The sequence below is a fragment of the Nymphaea colorata genome, chromosome 3, assembly GCF_008831285.2.
Source record: "Nymphaea colorata isolate Beijing-Zhang1983 chromosome 3, ASM883128v2, whole genome shotgun sequence".
Classification (NCBI taxonomy): Eukaryota; Viridiplantae; Streptophyta; class Magnoliopsida; order Nymphaeales; family Nymphaeaceae; genus Nymphaea; species Nymphaea colorata.
Genome location: NC_045140.1, coordinates 18,213,121 through 18,240,885, shown reverse-complemented (window position 1 = coordinate 18,240,885; position 27,765 = coordinate 18,213,121). Strand labels below are relative to the sequence as shown.

At 39.3% G+C, this 27,765-nt stretch overlaps 4 protein-coding genes across 4 annotated transcripts; all 4 read left to right on the top strand.

The window, feature by feature from the left end:
- The first annotated feature begins 1,597 nt into the window (after positions 1-1,597).
- LOC116251049 (uncharacterized) lies at positions 1,598-3,330 on the top strand. Its single transcript, XM_031625109.2, has 3 exons — positions 1,598-1,750; positions 2,037-2,125; positions 2,918-3,330. Exons 1-3 carry the CDS (start codon positions 1,724-1,726, stop codon positions 3,069-3,071), a joined length of 270 nt encoding a protein of 89 aa, XP_031480969.1. The 5' UTR covers positions 1,598-1,723; the 3' UTR covers positions 3,072-3,330.
- Positions 3,331-6,680: 3,350 nt separating this feature from the next.
- Positions 6,681-8,962, top strand: LOC116249622 (peroxidase P7-like). The gene is made up of 4 exons (XM_031622786.2): positions 6,681-6,935; positions 7,661-7,852; positions 7,969-8,134; positions 8,235-8,962. Exons 1-4 carry the CDS (start codon positions 6,729-6,731, stop codon positions 8,624-8,626), a joined length of 957 nt encoding a protein of 318 aa, XP_031478646.1. The 5' UTR covers positions 6,681-6,728; the 3' UTR covers positions 8,627-8,962.
- Positions 8,963-14,398: 5,436 nt separating this feature from the next.
- Positions 14,399-16,113, top strand: LOC116250902 (peroxidase P7-like). Its single transcript, XM_031624886.2, has 4 exons — positions 14,399-14,677; positions 14,826-15,017; positions 15,132-15,297; positions 15,421-16,113. The coding sequence occupies exons 1-4, from the start codon at positions 14,462-14,464 to the stop codon at positions 15,810-15,812; spliced, it is 966 nt and encodes a 321-aa protein (XP_031480746.1). The 5' UTR covers positions 14,399-14,461; the 3' UTR covers positions 15,813-16,113.
- A 3,098-nt stretch (positions 16,114-19,211) lies between these two features.
- Positions 19,212-20,851, top strand: LOC116250749 (peroxidase P7-like). The gene is made up of 4 exons (XM_031624666.2): positions 19,212-19,485; positions 19,606-19,797; positions 19,916-20,081; positions 20,183-20,851. Exons 1-4 carry the CDS (start codon positions 19,270-19,272, stop codon positions 20,572-20,574), a joined length of 966 nt encoding a protein of 321 aa, XP_031480526.1. The 5' UTR covers positions 19,212-19,269; the 3' UTR covers positions 20,575-20,851.
- The last annotated feature ends 6,914 nt before the right edge of the window (positions 20,852-27,765 follow it).

Here is a 27,765-nt window from a genome sequence, read left to right as displayed (position 1 = left end):
CTCTGATGGGACACATCGCATCAGACAAACCGAGATGGAAGTACAAATCTTCTCTAATGCAAAGAAGAAAGAATCAACAAAAGTCATGCATTTTCTCTAAGGCAACGAAATGAACGTCGTGGAAGAGCCATTCACTGACATGGGATGTCCCGCCAGCACTTCACTGATGTGGACGCATAATACCGGTGAATGCACCACTACATGCAGAGGTTCTTTGATGTGAAGACTAATAATGGTAGAGAAACTCTTGCATTTTTCACTGACGCTTTGCACAACGTGTCAACGAAAAGCATTTTCATCGACACACACGTCAAAAGCTGCATCAGAAAATAAAACAAGGCATGCTCCCCACTTTCGCCTTCCTGTGTGCGTTGGTAAATGCACGGCATTTCCGTTTTCGCGTCAGTGAAACGGGCATTTTTGCAGTGGTTGTATCAAAACACAAAACCTAAGTACAGACATTTACACTTAGCATGGCAATGGATGCCAACAAATGAGCATGATAGATGAGGATGAGAATCTGGGTGCAAAGCTTTGGAACACAACCAATGACTGTTGTTAAGCATGTGATAACCATATTATCAATGCGTTATTCGTATTGCGATGAACGGCCTTCTATTTTCTTTATTTTTCCTCCTTAACTCGTCTATTTGCCTTGAATGGACTTCGTAGAGAGCCTATTAAGTATTAATATTGCACATGACAGGATAGCATGCATGCACTTGAGATTTCAAGCATGTTTGATTTTAATAAATAAGATTGAGGGATAGTGTAGATGCAGTGTCATACTGTATTTAATATGAGAGTCGTTTACTTAAAGCTTGTTATAAAGATTAAGCATAAAGCTCAACATGTCAAACTAATAAAGTGCTCAAACATGTTGACGCATATTTTATTGACGCAAGAGTGTGATGACCCGCTGCATAAATGATACAATAAGCTTATGTATAAGAATATGTGTAAATTGCTTATTTATGTATGTATTGATGTCATTTTCTCATTTACGGAAGATGTTGAACTGCCTTCTTGTTAAGAATCATCTAAAAGAATTTACTAATGAAAATAAGATGGAGCACTTTTCGATAGGCTTTTTCTCTTCTAGGCTGTGATTTTTACCCATTTCTTGGTAATAACGAAGCCCATCACTGTTTTTTACAATCTCCTGGTTGTGATGTTTCCAGGAAAACTATTGTACCAACCAAATCAGTTTTCAAGGTTCCGGGTCGTACGCGGAAAGAACCTTCCAGATCCTCCCTCTTTTCAAATGGATTCGATTTGCTCAGGTGTCTGATCCGAATCCAACATTTTCTTGTTCAAATCTTTAACGTGAAACCCCAACTACAAGTTATCTATGATTTCTTTGGAAGAGTGAAATGTTATCAGCGGAAGCTTTTCTTCTTTTCTCTTGTTCGAAGCTTCATTCTTTTCTCTTGTTTGAAGGGTCAGAACTGGGTAGAGATTGGATTCTCGTTCGTTTTTTTAGGCTTTGAGATTAGCTTGAATCGGTTCGAACCGGATCCATCATAGTCGTCACTGCCCAAAGAAGTAATTGGTAGACCGGCACGGTCGGACGCGGCTTTTATAATAGGCCAAGTTCCAAGAAAGATGGAAAGCGTGGACAGGCCTCCATTCGGAGAGGGCGAGAAATTCTCATCGTCTTCTTCTTCCTCTCTCTGCGCTTCATATTCTTCTGCCTCTCTTTCTCTCTCTCGCTGCGGTCTCCATGGCTAAACGATGGATAAGGCCCGAGGTATCCTTCTTCTTTCTTTTCCCAAGGCTTCCCTCCTCCTCTGTCCTTTCCGTCACACTTTTCTCGTTACTGTGTTTTTGGCCTCCCTGTTTTACTCTTCCCTTTCTACATTGTGGTGGTGGTGGTAGTGGTGGTGATGGTGGAAGGAGGGGACAAACTCGGTTCTGGTGTCGCGTGTGATGTGTTTCCTGCTTCTGTATTTTCTTTGCGTCTTTGTGCATGATTCTTTTGGATTATGGATGAAGATGATTGTGTGGGGATTTATGTGGGTGTGGGGGTATTGCAGGTGTATCCTCTCTTTGCTGCGGTGGGTACGGCTGTCGGCATCTGCGGAATGCAATTGATTCGCAACATCTGTATCAATCCTGAAGTCAGGTGCTGATTGTCCCTTCTCCCCCTTCTCACATTTTGTTTGTGGAATGCAATCGCCTTTTTCCTTTACGATTTTGCGTTCCGTTTGCGTGTGAAAGCATAATAAATTATGGTTGTGCTCTTGCACGCATGCGATGCAGACATATCCGCTGATTGCGCTGCGCTATGCGTTCCTCCTGTTCTCTATTAGTTCCAATTTCGTGAATTATTCTTTGCTTGATTTGTAGGAGCCGTACTTTAATTTCTGTTATTATTGTTTTTTGAAGACTGATTGATAAGGAGATGCTAAATTTAGGATGTATAATCGAGAAGTATGCATGCAAAAAATGGTTCCTGTTAATTCCACAATCCTGTGTCTGATTTATGTTGTTTGAGAGGTATTTGATTCTGTTTTTTTGGTGGGAACTAGATTCTCTCTGCTTATGACACGGTTCGTTATTGAAAAAATCATCATGTTTGTTCAGCTTCTAGTTATATCCTGTGCTTGCCACCGTCTCTGGTTTTATTGTTCCGTCCTCCCCTATCCTCGCTCTCATCCCTGGGCCTGTGGCAGTCTCACCACTATTAAAAGTTTGGGAGGCAAGCCAAACCTGCCTCTGTAGTCTATCCGTTGCTGTCTCACCAAGTGACGTTGGCCCGCAGAATGACTAACTGTTGGTTATGATGATGCTGGTTCTTTTACTCAGCTTATAAACAAGAATTGCTTTTATATGCTGTCACATAGTCGGTTTTGGTTATTTTAGCAGCTGAAGTATGTTTTCCTAATACGTTGCTTTAATGTTATTGCTCATACAGGGTTAGCAAGGAAAACAGAGCTGCAGGAATTCTTGAAAACTTTGCTGAAGGGGAAAGATATGCTGAACATAGCCTCAGGAAGTTTGTTCGCAACAGACCTCCAGAAATCATGCCATCAATAAACAGCTTCTTCACAGATCCTAAAGGAAACTAAAGTTAAAGCTTCATGTGGATAAAGATTTTGTTTTTCCTGCTTAAAATCTGCCTTCTAACTATTAGCTAGACATGCGTTTGTGTTTGGAGAAGAGTATGTGGATCCAAAGATTTTCTGTTCTCATTGTCATCCTTCACTCCAATGCCCAGAAGAGTCGTATTTAACTATGGGATGCTATATAGCTCATTACAGTACTTCGTTCTAATATCTTTTGAATAAAATTGGCTTTATTGCCAGCATAATTTTATTTTCTGTTAAACCTGTTGGTCATAAACAATATTAATCTTCTGCTTTGTTGTCTCAATATATGTTCATGAGGTGGCAAGTCATACCCGAGTAGGAGCTGTTCAACTGTTGTGAGCCAGCTTTTCTTTGAACAGAAAATACATTTTCAAAGAAGACATTCGCCCACCTCTATGGCGTACGACTTTCTGCCTAGAATCTCCTCTTTGTCACCAATCAACTGGTTTGTTGTTCCAATATAACCTGCCATGCCAAGGTCCGATGTTTGAAAGAAGAAAAATTTCCGAATAAGAAAATCTTTCTCATGCTCTTTTCCGCATGGTGAAGTTTTTTAAATAAGAAATGTTCTCCTTGGGGGCAAGTTTGATGGCTGAATCATATTCATGGTGGGAACATAGTGATAAGAAGTATTGATTCAAAAACCAGAACAAACACAACGAAAATAAAAGAATGAAATAACATAACACGCTATCTATCTAAAAGATAACGGCTGCTTCCGTAATTTCCTCCCACTTCCAGTTATCACCTGAACTGGGATTTTAAAACACAATAACCAGAAATTTAATCACCTTCGTACAACATGCCTTGACATGTTCTTCCAGAATATGACAGGCATTCAATCCTCCAGGCTACCAATTTACTTATGACGTTCTCTTGAAGATTCAAGTTCAGATCCACCGTAAAGGCAGGTTAATGAAAGACTAGAGCTCCCTCAACCTAATGTACTAGAAACCTCTTCAACTTACCCTACAAGAATACGAAGGGGCGCATAACATGACCTTGCAGAGTTGATTTTAAGTTTTTAACCCCTACTTCTTCTTCAAGTTCTTCAACACTCTCTGAACTCTCAAGAGAAACTGTTGATCAGCCTTACAACAGATTATCATATCACCTGAGAAGTGAGAAAGAAGCTCCGGTCGCTAGAATCTCGGACGGAGGGATAGAGCTGGATCTAGATAAACACCTCCCACTCAAGTCCCCTAGTTAGAATTTGAACAACTAGGATAAACAGGAAGAGGGGAAGAGGGTCCCCATATCGGATACCCCTGCACCCCACAAACGTGTTTCCTTCTCCGCCGTTGAGCACCGAGCTGAATGAGACGCTTAATACCACTGATCCAAGCCTCACAAAACCCCAGATGAGTTAGCATAAACTCCAAAAAAGCACCACTCTACCTTGTAGTATGCCATTGAAATATCCAATTTGATGCGGATAGATCTGTCCCTGCTGTTTTCCTGGCTGTTTACAAGTTTGTGCACTAGTAAAATCTAATCTCGTATGACGCACTTGGGAACGAAGGCCCTTGCTCAATACCAACTACCTTAGGCAATATACCCTTCATCCTGTTCATCATAACCTTTGAAACGTTACAAGATAATTTCAAAGGTTATGTAAGAGTACAATTATTGGCTTAAGTTTTATGTAGATATAAATGTAATTTACAGATTCCTTCCTTTTTTTAGGTTGTCAAAATAAGCTCCGCTGGAAAGGTTCACCTTCCTCATCAATAGCGGTTTGGAAATGACCATTGCAACTAGAATCGGCTTTTATCACAAAGAAGGAGCTTTATTTATATGATATAGATTTGATTTTTTAATGTCAACATACGGGCGACAGATAAGGAAATTAAGAAAATGTGTACCTCAAGCCTCATGCCAATCATTCTTTAACTCCATTCATCAAGTTGACAAAAATGAACATCAGCAATCAATTAGATTTTTGAAAAGATTACTTCATAAAACTGTTCAAAACTGGAATTTCATATATGCTCAAAAATTGGTGGGAGCCAGACGCTTAGGTCAGGAATAAAAACGGGATCCCTTAATTTTCATGTTTAAAATGTTTGTTTTGCAAAGCAACCTTATTGATATGATCTTAAGAATATGTTGATGCCAAACATATATTAAGTTGACCATTTGTTAGACTTTAATATTGTTTTTGTAATAAGAAGAAATGAATGGCTCCCATAGCATAAACCTTTTGATAATAAAAAATCCATATTTTTTATAGAAACAACTTGAATCAAATCATGTATTATATCAAAATAGTTTTTATGAATGCATTAAGATGTTTATATTTTCTTTGACATAATTTTTTAGTAAAAAAAATTAACTGGATCCACCTCTGTTGTGTTCAATTCAGAATAGTTTTATGCTGCATCGTATACGGTGCATCACTATCTGTATTAATCATCGACCAAGTCTCTTCAAGTAGCAGCCCACAATCCACCAAAAATGGCAATGCCTACCAAACTAATGGACATATTAAAACTTTAAATCAGTAAAAGCTCTTGATATGAGAGGTTGGCCAACCCTGTTGTTAGTTGCACGATTCATTTGGATAGAGTTGGTGATACTCATGTTGACTTTGTTACCTCTTCATCTTGTTCAGCGTCTCTATTACAAGCCTTCAGTCAAAGTTGCTAAATATCCACCGCCAAATTAAGAATAAGGCGATCAAATAACCCAAGAAGCCATTAGAGAAGCACCAGAAGAGAAACTTCTGCTTATACAACTTAACTACTTCATGTTCCTTTGATTTGGCAAGTCCAAAACTTTTCTCAACTTGATTTAGTCACAACATGCAATAGAATTTAACGTGGCGCTCTAACGCACAACTTTGACATAGTTTTTATTTAAATGGATTCAAATCGATCAAGTAATATACGCAGGTGGTTGTTTTGGGTGCAAATTTTTGTTGGATCTCAAACGTATCCAGTTGCCCTGTGAATCTATAAAAATATCAAAAATGTGGGCAAATGTTTAAATGCCCTGTCATATCGGATGGGTTTGGTTTGAAATTCAATCATTAACGGCCTTGGGCAGAGAATATGCAGGGCTGGTACTTGGTTTTGACTAATTGCTCCTAATTTTGGTGGAGATAGGAAGACGCCTTGAATCGTTTGACAGACCAAACTCCAGTCCAAGTTGCCAATGGTTTTTCATAATTTTGATATGGAACACAGTTCAGTTCTAAATATACTAACGAATCTACTGTACTGCTTTTCTCCTTCCCCCCTTTCTTTCTCTGATTGATTCCACATACATGTTCCAGGTCAAAATCATCGGTTCGATGAGCATTGGCACAACATAAATGCAAAGTGGTTGAACCTCAAATACTTACTTGATCGATACCATACAGCCCAAGTTGCATTTCAATCTGATTCCCCTGAGGCAAAAGTCCTTTGTGAGATGAGAGGAAATTTTATTGATTAAATAAGCAAAGTGGGCGCACCAGTCATCTGCCTAAGGTGTTACAAAGGAGATCAGAAAACCCACTTGTATTCGGATCTAGAGGAAGTCTTGAAGACCGGCCACTATAAATATGCAACCTACATACGGGGTTTTTCACAACGCATCCAAAGCCTCAGTAAGCAAAAATACAGCCCGGTCCTCTCATTTTGTCACTCCCCAATGGCTTCCTCCTCTTCACTTGTGCTTATCCTTGCCACAGCTCTTCTGCTTGCAACCTCCTTTGCTCAGCTCACCCCTGACTTCTATTCCGAGTCTTGCCCCGGCGTCTTCTCCGCCGTCCGGTCTCAGATTGGGATAGCTTTAGAAAAGGAGAAGAGGATGGGCGCATCGCTTGTTCGCATGTTCTTCCACGACTGCTTTGTCAATGTAAATCCCCACTATCCATATCTATGTTCCACATCAATGTAAATCCTTCTTGCCCGTCCCTGTCCCAATGAAGACTATCATTCTGAACTAAGATAGTTTTTGAGACCCATCAAACTAGTTATTTAGCTTCTCTGCTTACCCTTCCCTTTTCAGCCCCCCACTTTCCAATTGCTTCTTTTGAGAAGCCAGAAATTTTCAGAACTCAGTGGGTTATTAACAACTTTGATGGTTCTTAAGTCCCAACAATCAGTTTTCTGCCTCGTGTTTCGTTCCTTGTAGTGTTTCTGACACTGAGAATCAGACAAGTGTGGGCAGAGAGCTTGCAGTTGCATATTTTGTTTGTTCCATAAAAGTATAGAAAGTGTCGTCTCAGCAACAGTTGAATTCACCGTGATATGGTGTTCGATGTAAAAGCTTCAAGCTGAAACAAGTTTACTCACATCCAATGTGTGCCTTTTGTGCCAAACTGGTGGGCTTCTGCCTAATTCCAGCCACCTGACAGAGTCCAGACCATACCTCATTTAACAACTATCTTCTGCTCATTTTCGTAGCCTCTCGTCTGTAGTTGTAACTTCACCACAGTATTAACACCTTTGCTAGTTATCTAAACATTCAGTGGTCTTCTTAATGAAAAAAAAAAACGTTCCTTTTACAAGTTCAATTATGTCGACCTCTAGAGTGTTGACAATAGTAGCTCTGTTCTGATTTCTTGTTTTCCACCACAGGGGTGTGATGGCTCTGTTCTGCTGGATGACACACCAACCTTCATCGGGGAGAAGAGAGCAGGGCCGAATATGAACTCCGTCAGGGGATTTGAGGTGATCGATGCCATCAAAGCCGCAGTGGAGGAGGTCTGCCCTGGTGTGGTCTCCTGCGCCGACATCATAGCTATTGCAGCCAGAGACTCTGTCGTTGAGGTAGCTGTTAATTTCTGCAGAAATAAATCGTACCCGTCTAGATCTTTCCTGGACTTTGCACCTACATGTTGATGATTTACTGGTTTCACTATGACACTGCATGGTTTCTGGCGCAGTTGGGAGGTCCAAATTGGGACGTGAAGCTTGGGAGGAGGGACGCGATGACAGCAAGCCAAGCCTTAGCAAACACCAGCATCCCAGCTCCCACCAGCAATCTTACTAAGCTCATCTCTAGCTTCGCCGTCCAGGGACTCTCCGTCCAAGATATGGTTGTACTATCAGGTACAATAACAAACACCCTCAAGAATTTGAATACAGGACGAGCTTAAAACTCAACTCTCTCTCTCTTTCTGGATATCTTACAACACGATTGTGCAAGCAGGAGCTCACACCATTGGCCAGGCAAGGTGCACCACCTTCAGAAACCACATCTACAGTGAAAGCAACATAGATGGCTTCTTCGCCGGAACAAGGCAAGCCTACTGCCCTCCCTCTAATGGCACAGGCGACAACAACTTGGCTCCCCTTGACATAGAAACCCCAAACTTCTTCGACAACAGCTACTACAAGGACCTGATTGCCAAGAGGGGCCTCCTTCACTCTGACCAGGAGCTCTTCAATGGAGGCTCTACCGATTCTCAAGTTTCGGAGTACAGTGAAAACTCTGACGCCTTCTATGCCGACTTCGTGGCGGCCATGATCAAGATGGGAGATATCAAGCCTCTCACTGGCTACGATGGTGAAGTAAGGAAGAACTGCAGGGTGGTGAACTGAAGATAAGTCATAGAAGAGAAAATCATCACAGTGTTGCACTTTTGTTTTTCATTTTCTCTGTCCTTGTAAGGAGTGTACGAGAGTGAAGGCTTTCGCTCATTTGACACTTTTGTCATTTCCTTTCCTTTTTACTTTTTCTTCTTTTTTTTTCTTTCCTGACTGCCAAGGTAGAGTAAAACCCTAGTTATCGAACTGTTGACCTGATCATTCCTTTCTCCTAAAGTTCCCAAAGTCCCCACTTAGCTTGGAATATGAAGCTCTTGCTGTACTTGACCTTTCTTGTTTGCCTTGGCCTATGTTTGAAATGCATTTGTTATTGATTTGATTGTGTCCAAACTTCTTAAATTATTATTAAACCGATAAATAAGAACCAAGGCCTTCACCACTACATATGTGAGCCAAGGAATGGGGTGGGAGTTAGTAGGCGGTTTTGTTTTGAATTCTTGAAATATCAACTCTTTATGCTGTAAAAGAAAGACTATCAATATGTAAGTTAAAGCACAGCGACAATAGATTAGGTGGAGGCTTTGACTCTCTTCTTAAATGGTATAATAAAATACTCCTCCAACTCACCAAAAGATGATAACAAGGAGCACTCTAAATCAATTTTGAATCCAGTAATTTTACTGTATGAGGTGTGATGGGGATTCACCTCTTCATTAACGAAGAACCCAAAAAAACTTATTAACCGTAGCACTTAAATAAAGATATGAAGTACATCGCGAAAGGCAATATAATGACAATAGGATGTATCCGTAACAGTCTTCACCTTATCAATCATCTTCCGAACTCACTTCTTCCCTGTCAAGTTTTCGGGGGCCAGATCCTTCATGAGGTTGTTGATCCTTGCAATGATTAAGCGACATTGTCGCATTTGATAAAAAAAAGGTTATTTCCCTTTACTGAAGTGCGATTTTGATGTAAATAAAATGGTATCTAGCATGATCTTGGCTACAATTTTTCAAAGCTAGCCATGCATATATCATGTATCTCCATGTTAAGAAGCATAGGAATCAGTACAGAGTGATGCTTTACAAATGTACAGAAAAGGTCTTGATCATGATTAACAATCATCAGAGTACAATTCATTTAGGCCTATAAAACCATATCGGCACTCTAAAAGTTCAGCATGATTTTTGTGTCAACTCCTGGCCATGTAAGCATAGAATTAGCATTCACGCAGTTTGATTAAGGTAACGGTCTTCGTAATAAAGAAGAAGATAGACTTGGACGTGCAACTTGAAAAAAGAACTACTTCTTTCTTGTAGCCCTTTTATTTTTCTTTTCCTGCCCTTAATTTCTTATCGTTAAATTCATTTATCGTGATTTATTAATATTAGCAATGTTTGTAAGCTAATCGCTTTAATTGATTTTACGCTCTTACTTTTATTTATTTTCATGTCCCAAATTTCCTGATCACTTCCTGCATATTTCCTATTTCACCAATTAGATGCTTCCGTAATCATGTGATCTGAACTGAAGTGCATCTACATGCTTTGCACTTCTTGCAGACCTTCCTCATTTCTGCTTCACGCATCTGTTTTTATATTAACTTCTAACCTCACATTTTAGAAAAAGTCTCTTCCATCAACAGTTCAACCAAAATATTTAATAAAAGTAAATAAACACATAGAACATGTAAACATGTATATATTTTAACAGAACTGTGGAATAATAGGGAATGAGTTTGATGGGAGTGGTTTTTTTTTTGGAGGTAACATGTGGATTTCTTTTCTCTATCTCATTCTCTGTGATCAGCTATTTTCTTCTCTCTTAATGAGACTAATTTTTTTCACTCTCCATTTTCTCTTTTACTCTCCCACCCACCTTTTAAGTTTTATCTCTTCCCTCTTTTTTTTTTTTTACCAACCACTGAAAGGAAACTTGGAAAACCAGCGCCGGAGCATGCATGACTCGGCGAAGGTAAAAGATGGCCCTTCATTTGGGCCATTGGATTGAAAGAGATCGTCAGATCGGGTGGCCCACACGATAGTACAACAAATGTTCATAAGCAAACACACACACACACACACACACATATATATATATATATATATGAGTTGAAACAGCCAGATTGGCTTTAAAAAAAAAATTGTGTCGCAAACGGTGCATTGCTGATAATATGGTGCTTAGCCACTGATTTCAATAATAGAATGCACATTTTGTGATGGTTTTTAGTGACGCAAAATTAAAAAACAACTATCTAGTTACAGAGGTAGTCGGCTGATTTCAATGTATACACATACTTCTTAGATCTGAGATACATAGAATACAAAAACTTTCAAATTTATTACCCAAGTATTTTTTCTGTAATCTAACTTTATAGATATGATCTTGAAGATGATTTCATAGAAAATATACATTATGTTAATCAATTTTTTTTAGTTGAAATGTATTTTTGATTAATAAAAAATCAATTATTCTTATAATATCAAAATCTTGATAGTTGAAAGATCTTTTTTTTTTATAACAGCTATTTGAGTTAAACGTAGTAGGATACTCACATTTTTGTTCAAAATACTTTTTAACAAAAATTAAAAAGTCTGGCTTTTGTCTCTAATCTAAGTGGTCTGAGATTTACCAATTTCTCTATACATATATATACACACATTTAAAAGATTAGTATATTTTATATACGGCATCAATGAGTAGGACGGTGAATCAATTATCTATGCAGCTGATTTGGATCTGAAGCGTTTGCCAAACTATTCAGGCTTTCACCTGTAGATACATGAAAAAAAGTCTTGTCATTTCGGGTCGGTGTATTTATTTAACTAGTGATCAGATCATGTATATCACTACTTCATATTACCAAGTGGACTGTGCTAATCACTATCGACGTTGTTTTGTCTCCGGTCAGCTGATCAGGAAGTCCCCACAATAAAAAGTCGATGTTGTATACTTGAAGCAAAAGTAGGATGGTTTATAAGGGGTTGACATTACATTCAATGGCTTTCAATTTTAAATGTATACAAAGCGCACTGACGTGCGTTTTTGGAGTTCGATGTAGCCAATCATCCTCATAGTTGCTATTGAAATTTGACTATTTGCATCAACCAAATATAAAAATGAATTTTAGGATGGCCAACACGTAAACATTGACTTTGATGGGTGAGGAAAGCTAGAAAAAATAGACAGCAGTTGCATGATTTCTTGCGCTGATTAACAGATTGGTTACATAGATTGATACCAGAAATGTTCAGAGTTGACAATGTTGCGTTCTAAAAAGTAAAACAAAATCAGGCATATCACCAACCCTACCTCCCCAAATCAAAAAGGAAATGGAAAGGAAGAATATTTAATGCAATTTCTGGAGAAAGCGTGTGGCCTCTACTTCACAGCACAAGCAAATCGTATAACCAGTCAAAGCATGTTGGAAACTTTATCCAACAGCTCACTGCTTTCAGCAATGGTTTCATACGGTGGGGCAGAGATAAGGATTTTTTATTGCAGAGATCAAACTACAGTTGCAAAATTTTAACATGGGCCTTTTTGGAACACGACAACAATTATCATTTTTGGCGCCAAACCTGTGGGTTCCGGTCGCTATTGTTTATTTGTGACAACAAAAATTGAGTCCCCACAAGCATTATCATCCAGTAAGGAATTAAGAAAGAGAGAAGATCAACAAACGAAACCAACCAACAAGCATGAAGCGAGGCTAATGGTCAGCTTAAAGCACATAAATCTCAACCTACATCAGTCAAAGTCGGTGTAGTTTAACATAATTTAATTAGAACACTGGCCAAATTATGGCTAAACCTGCGTGAATTTTGGTGCAGTTGGGGGGACCAAGCTGGGATGTGAAACTTAGCTTTTACGTGCATTCCAACTTGAAAATTTTTATGTGAATTTTGGTGCAGTTGGGGGGACCAAGCTGGGATGTGAAACTTAGCTTTTACGTGCATTCCAACTTGAAAATTTTTATGTGAATTTTGGTGCAGTTGGGGGGAACAAACTGGGATGTGAAGGTGGGACGCAAGAACAGCGAGCCAGGCCCTAGCAAACACCAGCATCCCTGCTCTCACTAGCAGACTTTCTAAGCTCTTCTCCAGCTTCGCCGTCCAGGGCCTTTCTGGCCATGAGTTGGTGATGTTCATGCTGACTTTTGTTTCCAATTTATCTTGTCCAACATTTCTAATACAAGGCTTACCCTACTCTGAAATTTCTGTGGCTTTGTATCCAATCAATCAACACCGGGCACCACGTAAAGATGCTTCTGAAATTTTTAAAGCAATTCAGTCGTATTTTTTATCCTATTGGATTTATTGGCATCCATATGAAATGAAACTATAACTACTTACAAGGAAAGGAAATATCGATGTCAGAATATATCCTTGTCACCAGAATTCTTGGTGATGTAACTTTGCTAGTAATTATAGTAATTCTTTTCTCTCTCTCTCTTTCTCAACATGTTTGTTGTTTCCTTGTGACTTCTTGTCACAAATTTTGTTCTTCAATTCCCATTTTGCCAGCTCTCTCTCTCTCTCTCTCAATGATCAATTTCCTCGAGTCACACATGTCAGGCGTCAAGTTTGCTTGAAGGAAAAAGTGAAAATAAAGAAAACAATCAATCATGATCATGAATGCCGATAGGTTTTGTCGAACATGGTGATGGTCAAATAATCTCTCTTTCTTTCTCTTCGATATATATATATAATGCCAGCCAGCAACTGAACTACTTACAGTGGAACAGTCAATTAGTTACACGGAAAATATGTAAAGAAGGGTGGGCGCGCAGTTCTTCCTAATCATTGTAGTTTGCCACCTGCTTGCTCTTCCGCTCTCTTTCATATCCATTTTAGTACCCAACATTGCGATCGATTTCCATTTTTATTTTCTTGGTTTTAATATTTCATTTCCGCTGTTCATGGACCATGACGTCTTCTCCTTTGCCTAACCTTTTCCGCAATCGATTCGACGCGTTTACTTGTTAATTTGTTACTTGCTAGTTGTTAGGTACATATTATTGAGTTATATATATACATGCATTATATTTCACACTTTCCTTGACTTACTACTGTGCTTGTTGTGTGCGTTCATATTTCAGTAACTATAGACTGCCCACCACAGGCTTTAAAAAAACAACAACAAATTAGTATAATAGTAAATAGTGCAACGTTTAATTTTGTTATCGAGCATAAGTTGCGCAACCATTCTAAGTCCGTAAGCTTATTTTTTATAGAGTTGGTAATGAGTCTGCCGACTTCTGTTCCCAATCTATCTCGTTGAACACTCCTAACGCGAAACTTAGTCAGCTTTGAAAATTTCTGCTAGCTGTAGCCGTGTTTCCAGTCAATCAATCAACAGAGGAAACCACGTAAAGCTGTTGTCACCCCATAATTTATTCCAACAGAAGTTTGGGAGACAATGATGTTCAGTTCATCCTCCAAAAAGTTTACATTCAATATTGGTTTGTGATGCCTTTATCTTTTTAGTCAATGGTGGGTAATCATGCAGAAAGCTAATAGAAATTGATCTTTTAAGGCCAAATATTCAAAACCTAAGAAAAGAAATCCTTCAAAAAGTGGGGAATCAAAATCAGTACATCCGCAAGAATTACATCAAGTAGAAGCCGATCTTGAGTCCTTGACCCTTTGGGGATGAAGAAAAGGGAACCTTTCCCTTAAATTAACAAAGGATTGACTGCAGCAGAAGACAGTGGGACCGACTTGCATCAGGCTTAGACCAGCTGGTTAACTTGGTCTGAAGCCTCGCTAGCACTTATAAATAGGGGCCTAAACAACCATCATTTCCACAACATATCTTCTGCCCAAGAAGATCTAAAGCAGCGCTGCTCTTTCTTCACCTTAATTCGCAATCGCCGCTATACCAATGGCTTCCTTTTCTGCATTTCTATTGACCCTGTCAGTTATATCATTCCTTCTCCTGGGCACCACCTCCATGGCGCAACTCACCCCCGACTTCTACTCCGAGTCATGCCCCGACCTCTTCACGGTGGTTCGTTCTCAGATTGAGAGTGCTGTTCAAAACGAGAAGAGGATGGGTGCATCACTAGTTCGCATGTTCTTCCATGACTGCTTTGTCAATGTATGTATATAAATATATATACATATACACACATACACACACACATATATATATATGTACCACTTCCTGCTAATTGCTTCTGTGTGTGTATATATGTTATATAATCCGCAGGCATTTTTGGTTAGATTTATATTTGGTGGCGTTGCAGGGTTGTGATGGCTCTGTTCTGCTGGATGACACACCCACATTCGTCGGGGAGAAGAAGGCAGGGCCGAACATGAACTCTCTTAGGGGATTCGAGGTGATCGATGCCATCAAGGCCGCAGTGGAGGAAGTCTGCCCTGGTGTCGTCTCCTGTGCCGATATCATAGCAATTGCTGCTAGAGACTCTGTTGTTGAGGTACCCACATTTTCTGCAGAAACGAATATTAATGCTGTTCTCACGAAATGGACTATATAGTTAGCTTTTACGTGCATTTCAACTCAAAATCTTTTTATGTGAATTTTGGTGCAGTTGGGCGGAACAAGCTGGGATGTGAAGGTGGGAAGAAGGGACGCGAGGACAGCAAGCCAGGCCCTAGCAAACACCAGCATTCCTGCTCCCACTAGCAGCCTTTCTAAGCTCATCTCCAGCTTCGCCGCCCAGGGCCTTTCTGTCAATGATCTGGTCGCACTATCAGGTAAGCTTGTTACTAAGTATATTACTCACTAAACGATATCCAGTCTTTGCAAACCCATAATTTTTGTCTCTGTCTCCGAATCTGTCTCCGTCTCTGTCACTCATATGATAATGGTGGAAGCAGGAGCTCACACCATTGGGCAGGCAAGATGCACCAACTTCAGAAACCACATCTACAACGAAAGCAACATAGATAGCTTCTTCGCCGGGACAAGGAGAGCCAACTGCCCTCCGACCAAGGGCTCCGGTGACGACAACCTGGCTCCTCTTGACATAAACACTCCAAACTTGTTCGACAACAGCTACTACGCGGACCTGATTGCCAAGAGGGGCCTCCTTCACTCCGATCAGGAGCTCTTCAATGGTGGATCCACCGATTCCCAGGTTCAAGCTTATGCCAGCAACCCTGACGCATTTAATGCTGATTTCATCGCGGCCATGATCAGGATGGGAGACATCAAACCTCTCACTGGCAACAGCGGAGAGATCAGGAAGAACTGTAGAATGGTGAACTGAAGTATCGAAGAAAGTCAGCTTATTTAATTATCATTATGGCTCTTGAGTCGATCATCAGAAAAGAAGCTCCGAATTAGCAGCGGCCGTTTTCATTGCTAGCTTTTGGTTGTAACAATACAAGCACCGTATGAGTGCGCTTTTGTCTACTTAGACCTTTCTGTTGTTATTCCCTTTCATTTTTCTCTTGTTTTTTTCTCCTTTTGAGACCTTTCCATTCGGAAGGACCTAGAGTTCTATTGGCTCATCTAGTCATGTGGATCAAGCTCTTAGAATCCTCAGTTAATGAATTTGATTTTTCTTATGCACATTTTATTTTTGGATGTACGATAATTAAGGAAGCCTATTAAGTTGAGAGGAAGCCTATTAAGTTGAGATCAGGCTCTACACTCATTTAAAAAAAAAAAAGGATCTGGTTCTTGTATTCGTTCATATTGCAGCAACTACAGGTTGACTAAAGTCAGCCCACCACAGGCTTCACAAATAACAGAAACAAATCAATCTCATAAAAGTATTCCTTTTGAATAAAGGTTTGGGATGCCCTAACTCCCCGCGAGTAGTCAAGTCAATCAAGGTGATAAAAAGAATATTTAAAAAACAGCACTTGATGCAGGTCTTTTTAGGGGCACGGAAAAGGTAGTTGAAGCATAGTAAGGATGTGAAGGGTGAACGCTTAGGGCCTCTTGTTAGGCTGTATGATGAAATACTCTCCTATAAACCGAACATGGTCTTCTTAATGACATTGGGCCTCAACTATATCAAACAAGAATATTTAGAAATATCCTTGGCTCAATTGGATGTGTGAAACATATCACGGGACGATCAAGCTCCATACTCCTACAACAGCACTTGTATCACAAGTTTTGAAACTCATCCGAAGTGTTTGCTAGAAAAATGATTTGTTGGGGTGGGGGCATCTTTACGCAGGCCGTAATAAAGGAGGCCGTGTGTTACGGCAAGTATAGCGTTTAATAGATTGGATGGAAAACGGATGTATTTTACCATATCTGCTTTATTAAATATTAGCATATGTGAATTCTATAATATGTCTGAATCCAAATCCTATGTGAAACCGATTTTTAAACTCACAACCAAACCCAATTCTGATTTTTTAAACAGAAATTGAATGTGACTTTTAAGCCAAATCCGAACCTCATTATGATATGGTAAGAACTAACTTTGAAGATAGGTGGATATTGGATATAGGATCCTTGTTTAAATTCAAATATGAATCTAAATCAAATGCTTATTTGAATCTGAGTCCAATATGAACCCAACCTGGATGTCACTTTTCAAATATGAACCCCATCTATTTTTCAATTAGATGTTAAATTGTTTTCCATACCTCAACTTTCAAAGCAATTCTGTCGTATATTCGATCCAATTGGATTTACTGAATGTGACATCCATAAGGATTGTAACTACCTATAAGGAAGGAAACATTGAAGTCAGAGGCTCAGAATATATCGTTGTCACTAGTATTATTTGTGATGTAACTTTGTTAGTTTAAAGGTTTCAATTAGACACTAAGTAATTATAATAGTTCTACTGTCTATCTTTTGTCCATCCTTCGATGGTTTGCCTTTCTTGGTGGGAGGCCAGTTTCTCTCTCTCTCTCTCTCTCTTCGTGTGCGTGATATATATATAATGTCAGCCAACAACTGAACTACTTCCAGTGCAACAGTCAATTAGCTACACGGAAACTATCTAAATTAAGAAAGGTGGGCGTCCAGTTCTTCCAAGTCATTCTAGTTTTCCACCTGCTTGCTCTTTCGTCCTCTTTCATATCCATTTAAATTACTCAACATTGCGGTCAATTTCCGTTTTTATTTTCTTGGTTTTACATTTCCGCTGTTCATGGACCACGACGTCTTCTCCTTTTCCTAACCTTCTCCGCTCTCAATTCAGGCACGTTTACTTTTTCACTTGTTAGGTATATTAAACATGCATTATGTTTCACACTTTTTCTCCTGCTTCTTTCTTGACTCGCTGCCTTTCTTGTGTCCATTCATATTTCAGTAACTATTGTTTGACTTGTGTCTGCCCACCACAGGCTTTAAAAAAAGCAACAACAAATTAGTAAAATAATAAGTAAATGGTGCAACCTTTAATTCTATTATCGATCATAGGTTGAGCAATACATAGAGTTGGTGATGCTGTCTGCTGACTTCTGTTCCCAATCTATCTTATCCAACACTCCTAACGCAAAACTTAGTCAGCTTTGAAAATTTTTGCTTGCTGTCGCGTTGTTTCCGGTCAATCAATCAACACAGGAAGTCAGGTAAAGCCGTTCTAACTCCTTAATTTATTCCAACAGAAGTTTGGGAGTCAGTGATGTTCAGTTCATCCTCCAAAAAGTTTACATTCAATATTGGTTTTTGATGCCTTGATCTTTTTCAGTCAATGGTGGGTAAATCATGCAGAAAGCTGCTTGATATAAAGTATAAACCATACCAACTGTCGACGAGTAAGTTAGCTTGACGCTCCCGACTAGGCTTAGACCAAGTTAACTTGAGTGAAGTTTAAAATGGCAGATCATAAATTCAAATGAGGAGTTTATTAAGGATCATTAAAGGAATCTAAGTCGAGTACTTACATCACTGAAGGTGGTGTACATTAATTGTAGAAAGGACCAGGTCACAACAAAAAGATAAAATGCAATATTCATTTTAACTTTAATTTGGCGGACAATTTAGGTTCACTTTTTTTTCCCGGATCCGGGCAGTGAGAAAACTAATAAAAATTGGTCATTTATGGCCTAATATTCAAAACCTATGAAAAGATATCCGTCAAAAAGTGTGGATTAAAAATAAGAACATCAGCACGAATTGAATCAAGTAAAACCGCTGAAACCACAAACAGATAAGATTCACTTGCTACCTTAGATAAGCTCCAATTCCTGTGGTATCTTCTACACGAGTTCACTTCTGATTCCACATGGGCAACATGCACCAGCCATGAAAATGCCGGCATATATGTCAAAGATCAATGGACTAACCAACCAACCAACAAGCCTGAAGCCACAAGAGGGATGAGCTTATAAGTCCAGATAAGTCTACCTACACCAACCAACCAAGTCAAAATCAGCGGTTTAACACAATTTAGAACACTGCCCAAATTGTAGCTAACTGCTAATCACATGAGTTAAGCGGATAATAGATTTGGTTCGCAACAATAGTATAAGCAAATTAAGTGAAAAATGCAGAGGCCGACCTTGACTTTCAGGGAAGAAGAAAGGGGAACCTTTCCTTTAAATTAACAAAGAATTGCGTGCTAGAGGAGACCGTTGGACCCACTGGCTTCAGGTCTGGAGGAGCTGGTTAACTTGTACTGAAGCCTGGCTTAGCACTTATAAATAGGGGCCTAAACAACCATCATTTCCACAGCATATCTTCTATCCAAGAAGATCCAAAGCAGCGCTGCTATTTCTTCAACTTATTTGGCAATCGCCACTATACCAATGTCTTCCTTTTCTGCAATTGGATTGACCCTTTCAGTTATATCATTCCTTCTCCTGGGCACCACCTCCATTGCTCAACTCACCCCCGACTTCTACTCCGAGTCATGCCCCGACCTCTTCTCGGCAGTTCGATCTCAGATTGAGAATGCTGTTGACAAGGAGAAGAGGATGGGTGCATCATTAGTTCGCATGTTCTTCCATGACTGTTTTGTCAATGTATGTATATGTGTATATATAGATATATATACCACTTCCTGCTAATTGCTTCTCTGTGCGTATATATGTTATATAATCCGCAGGCATTTTTGGTTAGATTTATATTTGGTGGCGTTGCAGGGTTGTGATGGCTCTGTTCTGCTGGATGACACACCCACATTCGTCGGGGAGAAGAAGGCAGGGCCGAACATGAACTCTCTTAGGGGATTCGAGGTGATCGATGCCATCAAGGCCGCAGTGGAGGAGCTCTGTCCTGGTGTTGTTTCTTGTGCCGATATCATAGCAATTGCGGCTAGAGACTCTGTTGTTGAGGTACCCATATTTTCTGCAGAAACGAATAAACCATTAATGCTGATCTCAGGAAATTGAATTATATATTAAACTTTTCACGGCATTTCGACTTGAAATTTCTGCGTTAATTTTGGTGCAGTTGGGCGGACGAAGCTGGGATGTGAAGGTAGGAAGAAGGGACGCGAGGACCGCAAGCCAGGCCCTAGCAAACACCAGCATTCCTGCTCCCACTAGCAGCCTTTCTAAGCTCATTTCCAGCTTCGCCGCCCAGGGCCTTTCTGTCCATGATCTGGTCGCACTATCAGGTAAGCTTAATACTACGTATATGACTAACTAAACGATGTATCGTCTTTGATTCTCGACCCATATTCTGTCTCTGTCACTCACATCGCATTTGTGGAAGCAGGAGCTCACACCATTGGGCAGGCAAGATGCACCAACTTCAGAAACCACATCTACAACGAAAGCAACATAGATGGCTTCTTCGCCAGGACAAGGAGAGCCAACTGCCCTCCCACCAAAGGTTCCGGTGACAACAACTTGGCTCCTCTTGACATAAACACCCCAAATTTGTTCGACAACAGCTACTACACGGACCTGCTTGCCAAGAGGGGCCTCCTTCATTCCGACCAGGAGCTCTTCAATGGTGGATCCACCGATTCGCAGGTTAAAGCTTATGCTAGCAACGCTGACGCGTTCAATGCAGATTTCGTTGTGGCGATGATCAGGATGGGAGACATCAAGCCTCTCACTGGCAACAGCGGAGAGATCAGGAAGAACTGTAGAAGGGTGAACTGAAGTATAGAAGAAAGTCAACACTTGTGTGGATCAGCAGAAAAGAAGCTCCTAATTAGCAGCAGCCGTTTTCGTTGCTAGTTGTGGTTGTAACAATACAAGGATCGATGGAAGGCCTGTTGTGTACTTGGCCCTTTTTGTGGTTATTCGCTTTTTCTTCCTTTTCCTTTTTTCCCCCTTTAGGGTCCATTTGATTCTTTGAAAGGTCTTAGAGTTCTGCAGGCTCATCTCTAGTCAGGTGTGCCATGCACTTACTAGCATCGTCTTTTAATGAATTTGATATTTCTTGTGTGCACTTTATTGTATTTCCCCTCTTAAATAGTTTTCTTTCTCCTTGGTGAACGCAACACATCGTTGATGGTTGATAAGTAAGTTGCCCCACGCTATTTGGGGTGAGCGAGAAGTTAACAATCCACCGTTTGAAAAGAGTTATGAAATCCTCTTCATTCCCCTGCATCTCAAGTCATGGACTGCATCAATGTCGAATGTCGACGGCAGTGGTGTCTCCTTCAACTTTACCATTTGTGTTCCACCACTTCAAAATGCAAAGATATAGAGTTCACAAGAATCAAACCCAACCAACTAAGCTATACAGCTTGAGGAAGGTGGTACAACACATTGTGCTTGTAACCGTTATGTTACATTTAAGCAGCTCCAAAACAGGGGAGCAGCTAGGATCTTTTTTTTTTAGAAGTGCAATCATGTAATTTCCAAAATTTTCACTTGTAAACTTTTCTATGGTAAATTTTATTTATCAAAACCTAACATGTATGTAATCTAGATGACCAAGTTCTTAATGACATAGGTAGATGTCATTTTCATACTTGGGGGAAACTCTTAGATAATTAATTTGTACTTGAGTCACCTGCCGGTTTGTCTTTGAGATGTTCCCTCATTGCGAGCTCTCTCTCTCTCTCTCTCTCTCTCTCTCTGCGTGACTAATGTCTTTGAGTAACATGTGGTCATCAAGTTTACTTGTCCTATGAAAAAGAAAGGGATGCCTCTCTCTCAATCATGAGTTTTGGTGGAGATTTATCCAACATGGTGACAGTCAAGTAAACCATCTCTCTCTCTCTCTCTCTCTCTCTCTCTCTATATATATATATATATATACCAAACCGTTCAATTCAACTGCATGAGTCATACCAAATTTTTGTAGTGGAATAGTCAATTAGTTACATGGAAGGCAGCTAAAGAAATATTTTAATCTACTTCTTCCTAGTCCTTCTTGTCTGTCACCTGTGGGCTCTCCATTTCTCTTAATTTTTTGGTACATTATTTAATTATTCTTCATTTTTTAGTAAGTGGAGAAATCCACGGTGCAGCTAAAGGCAGAATTCTGCGAACAGGAGTTTTCTCTTTTTCTTAAATTCTTTCCGCTGTCAATTCACATAAGTGTACTTTTTCGCTTGTTATATTATAATTGAATATATATATATATATATATATATAGCAATGATTTTATAATTTTGTGATGGCAACGACCCTGATTAATTTCATAATGCATTGTGTTTCGTTGATTGTTTGTTTTGATCATTCTTTTAAAAAGCTCTATGTCCAAATCAATCAATCAATCAACGTCAGTAAAGATGCTTCTATCCCCTTTAGTTTCACATAAAACTGCAAGTCAATGATCATCAGTTCATCCTCCGAAAAGTTTGTATTTTATATTGGTTTGACGCAGATGGACAAGCTTTCTAATACTGCTGTGGAGATGGTTGTGTTACATGTATAATCATACATCACAAAACTTGATAGCTGCATGTCCATTCTTCTATTATTACAAAACTTATTAATTTTTCTTTATGTCTTACTTAAAAGATGTGTCAACCCCACTTCTTGGAGTACTCAACAAGCAATTCTGACACAGAGGATCAACCAACGCACCAACTTACAAGGTTAAGCCGATCGATCGAGGAGAATAATTTATTTTATGCGAAGTGTATCCTTATGGACTCCCTAATCGCTCTAGCGACAACAGATTTGGCCTGTATTCGCTCATCATTTATCACAATGGCAATTAATTTTTTTATGTATTTAATTGAATACATATAAGAAAGTTTAACACATGTATATTGAAGTTGTCAAAACAAGCTGGTTTTATACGACCGCATAAGCACCCATTAATTTCCTTTAATCACTTTATAAAATGAGTTCACTTCTGGCTCCATATTGGGAACGTCATCAGGCCTGAATTGACAACAAGCAGTGGACTGCCCACACCAGCGTCACAAAGTTTATTTATTTTTATCTTAATAAGTTGTTATATTTGATTGTTTATTATATAGGTGCCCCTAAAAGTATTAAAGTTATGGAATCAGTGCTCCCTCCAGCCAGCTAGTGATAAAAACCCTCACGCCTATGTTTCCCTTTATCTGATGTCTAAATAAACCCCTTTCTCCCGGAGATTTGGACCTCAACTCTGAGGATTTTATGATACTTAATTTGGATCTGAAATCAATAATGCTGAAATTCAATGTTTGTTTAAATAGTGGATCAAACAAAGTTCAGATTTCATATTAGCCCCGTATCTAAAGTCCAAGGCTATCAAACACACCCTGTGAGTTCCTGCATTTTTGCAGCTGATCTGCCGAGAAAGCTCAAAAGTCTCAAATAGAGGCTTGCTACTCTCTGTGGCAGCAGATGGAAAAATATTTTTCTCGCCCTATCAAAGGATCATTCAACGATTCACTTTCTGAGCAAAAAATTCCCTTCGTGCGAATGGTATGCATGAATGACTGACTGATCATGTTTACAGATCAAAAGCTAGGAACTGTAGACATTGACATCAAGAAACTAGCCTTTTCTAGCTCATATGAATGCCTTCACAAGTTGGTGACAGGTTGCTGACATTTTTCTGCTGTCTCCCTCAAGAACAGCATTTGTCATACAAGTCCATTAAGTTGGTCAACAAATGTTATTTTTCTTTCTGCACTGGAATTTTCATTTTATCAGTCAAATGTGGGAGGATTCCTTAGTTTTACTCAATCATATCCCTCAATCCTGGGGATCTCCTCATCTATAGAAGCTGCCCACATTGATTCTTTGTAATTTCCACTTGAAAACAATTGCAGCATAGTTCTCCCTGTGAAGAGGTAAGCATGAACCTGCCATCAATTTCCGTTTAGTGTTTTTTTTTTTTTTTTCAAACTAGCAACAAGAGTATTTTGTCCCACCACCTGAATGAGTGTTGAAGACCTTTCTCCTCATTTTTCTCTCTTACACCTGGACCCCAAAGTCTAAGACTGAGTTGGTGTCTGAACATTTACGGAGCATTTGACAACAAAAACATTTATAGAGTCTTCTATGAATCTATCCCAATGTAAGGACATTCTACACTGTGTTAGTATTGCCACTGTCAAATGATATGATGCTGTTTTATGTGCCTGCCCTAAAGATTGGGGCAGATTCATAGATGAATTTAGAATCTGTCTCAATTTTTTGGATAAATACATGAAACAATAATTTACTTTCACTGTTGCCAAATGCCCTTTTAGTATTGTGCCTTGTCCAACTCTTGATTATAAGTGTCACAACACTCATTCAACGTTTACTGTGGTGCCTTGTCCGACACTTGATGGTCGAGGCTAACTTTCAATTTTAAAAACAAAATGTTTTAGCATTGTATCCCACAAGATCGTAATACCATAGTACTAACCTGGTTTATAGTCAACAACAAGTATCGATCTCTTAGGGTGTGTTTGTTTCACCGGATCTCAGACATGCTGTGATTTGAGATCCGGGGATTTAAGGTTGGACCCCCTCCCCCTATTCGACCTTCAATACATGGCTTTTTACATTTAACGTGGATTTAAAATCCCATTACTTGATATCCACAAACTAAGGATTTCCAAAGTACAGCTTTTAATGTGCATCTATCAAAAATAAAATTAGGTTGTGTTTGGTTCGCAATGGATCTGAGTTCTGCAGTGATCTAGATCTCAAATCCATGAATTTAAGGTCATAACTCCAACCCACCCACCCCCATCCCGATCCCAACATACTTCCCCTCCAACCTTAAATCTATGGTTTTTAACCTGGAACATAGATTTAAAGTTCATGTACTAAAGATTTTTCAAAACACACCCTTTAATGAAGCCTCGAATTTGAGATCTGATGCTATCAAACCCAAGCTTGGTGAAAAAAAGAAAAGAATCGCAAACTTGTTACGGTTGTGCGACTCCTGTGTTCAAAGATGTTTACTGGAGATTTTCGCTTGTCATGGGTTGTAAAACGACAAAAGTAGTGCAACATGGTCCGTCAAAAAGATGGCCCTTTATCAAGTGTTTCTTTGCATAAATTAGATTTGCCAACTCAGTACTGAGAAAAGTACCTCCCATGCTCCTCCTCAAACTTTCAATCTAAAGCAATCAAATGTTTGCTTTCGCGTTAGTCACGGTGAGCTCTTTGACCGTGAAATGGAGAAAGTGATTGCAGCCTACGTCTGTTTTTCCGGGAAAATTTTCACTTGAGACCCCACGAACATTTGCTGGTCTTTGAGACACTGAATTGCCGATAGACCCTGTTTTAGTTGTTCTTGACAAACTGCCGCAATATAAAGTGATTCCCATGCACTTGATCATCACCGAAAACATGATTTTGATCTTTTTTTTTACCTTATTGGAGTTGAAATCGTTTGTCCAATTTTACGTCAAGAAAAGCTGTTGTTATTGTTTAATTGATTTCAACAAAGATTCTTATGAATGTTCTCTCTGTTCGCCGTCCAAGAATTTCCAATACAACAGGCCCTAGTTTGAGAATAAAAAAAAGGACTGATCTAAATTGGTTTTCTTTTTCTTTTTTTGTGATTTATCTTTCTTACAATGTTTTATAGCCAGGTGTACTACGTGGGGGCAATTGCACTCACTGATCTCCAAAGACTTCTTAGTTTTATATTGGTATTTTGAGAATTTTTTCACATTTACAAATTATTTACCATTTAAAATTTTATATATAATGCTCCTTAGCCACAATTTTCTTGTTTCGCCCTTGGTCATAGCCGCAGCTTAGGTCGCATCCTCTGTGTCTACTTTGATCAGGATTGTTGGTCGAAAAGCAAAAGGAGAAAGGAAGACTTTAATACAATAAGATAGCGACAGCAACCGAAGATTAGGAGAGACATGTGAGTATTAAATTCCATTGATTGCATGTGATTGGGGGTAGGATGTCAATGAATCAGATTTAATTTGGACATAATTTTAATTGTATCCAGTTTTTTGGATATTTACATATTCGGATTCGAATGTGAACGAAGACAAGTTGTATCAGAATCAAAATTGTAAATCCAATTTTACAATCTGATTTGGATCTGAATCTCATTTTTACATTCATACTTGAATCTGAATCTGAATCTGCTACATTCATAAATCCCGCCAATTCTCAAAATGTACTAGCATTGGATATAGGATATGCAATTTAAAAACTGAATCCAATCCAAATCCAATCAGATGTCATTTCTTATCCAAATCCAATCTGAAAAAGTATGTTCCTACTATCACACGACTCCTTGCTGCATATGACCATGGACAATTCATCATGAACGGGAAGTCGTTTGGATTATATACAGGATAAAGGGTTCCACTCAAAAAATTATATATAAATTTCAAAAAAAATTATATTAACATAAAAAAATTGAAACTTTCTATTTCGACTCCTGCGATAAAAAATACTGACTATGCCCCTTATTCAAACCCCACTATGGTATAAGATGTACCATAAGTTTGGACTCGGATGTTATTTGCATCGATCCATTCGCCAAAACATGGTTGAGTTATCTGTCATGGGAATCTATTTCACTAATTCCGTTCATATATAAAGTCGGTGTTGTAAACATGTCCTAAGGGTGAAACTACTAGGAAATATGATTTTTCCACTCATGATCTTCCACAAGGGTCCATGGCCCGCCATTTCCCTCAGTGATCCCAGTAGAATTGAAGATCATGTGTCCTAGCTAGAGGTGGTCGCTGAGGATGTCTGGTTCGAACTCAGGAGGTGGAGATCTAGCATTCACTGAATTCGATTAGTTCCATCCCAATTGAGACTCGGATTGTATATATATGTGTGTGTGCGTGTGTGTGTGTGTGTGTGAGAGAGAGAGAGAGAGAGAGGGAGAGAGAGAAAGAGTCTCTTAGACTGTAGATAGATAACGAGACAAAATAATATCTACAACACATGAAGATCGAGCTAGGCCGTTGGTCCTTTCTGAGTCATGAACAATAAAGAAACAGGGAAGCAAATTCAAAGTGGAACAAGATTGATGTACATGCATTGGTGGGATGCCCTACCGGCGGCTTGTTCAACACCCCAAGTTGTTGGTCTCTGAAAAAGCTTTTGCCGGAACCACTCAATTCATGCATTGATTTTTCCGGATCGTGTCCTGCACACCCCCACATTCTTCCAAACTAGAAGTGGAGTCCACAGTACCTGTCGGAAGCCATTCATGGATCGAGCTCGAACCGGTCCGATATCTCCTGATTGATAGTATCTAAGAAATATTAGTTAACATTTAACTGTTTGATAGTATCTTGATTACATTTTAGAAAAAACATAACAAGTTTGTCCATGGTCAAGAATCAAAGAAGAGATCTGATCCCCATCAGCCCAGGTTGACCCAGATTCTTTGGTTGAAATTTTAGATACTGACTCATGTTGAGGATGATGGGTTGATTCCAGCACTGAGCCTGGGTCCGAGCCAGGTAATCAGTCTACGACCTTATGTATGAGCTTTATGGTGCCTGAACTTTGCTTCTACAAATAGATCTTGTTCATCACAGTAGGATCTTTGCAAAAGCTTTTGTTGTAGGGGAGTTTTATTCTGCCATGTACCTTGGCTGTTGCCGGACGATTAAATTTTTAGATTTTAGTCATCCGGAAATATTTGGCATCCGACAAGATTTAATCTAGCCGCCCACTAGCCTTTTTGATAAATTTTGTTTGATTTCTACGCTCCACCTGATCACAACTGTGTATCATGCTCTTCTTTCCAAAGAACCTGAAAAGGTCGAACAAAAAGAACAAATGACCAGATATTATAGTGCGCCATTACAAAGTCCTGCTTCATCTCACAAAGGAGATGTCTTTTTGATATCATCATATTTGTTCAGTTATACTCATTTGGCAAACTGGGTTCATGGTTAGCGTCAGGGCAGTGTAAAGAAATGAGTCTCAAAAGCCATCAATATGGCGTCATAGTAC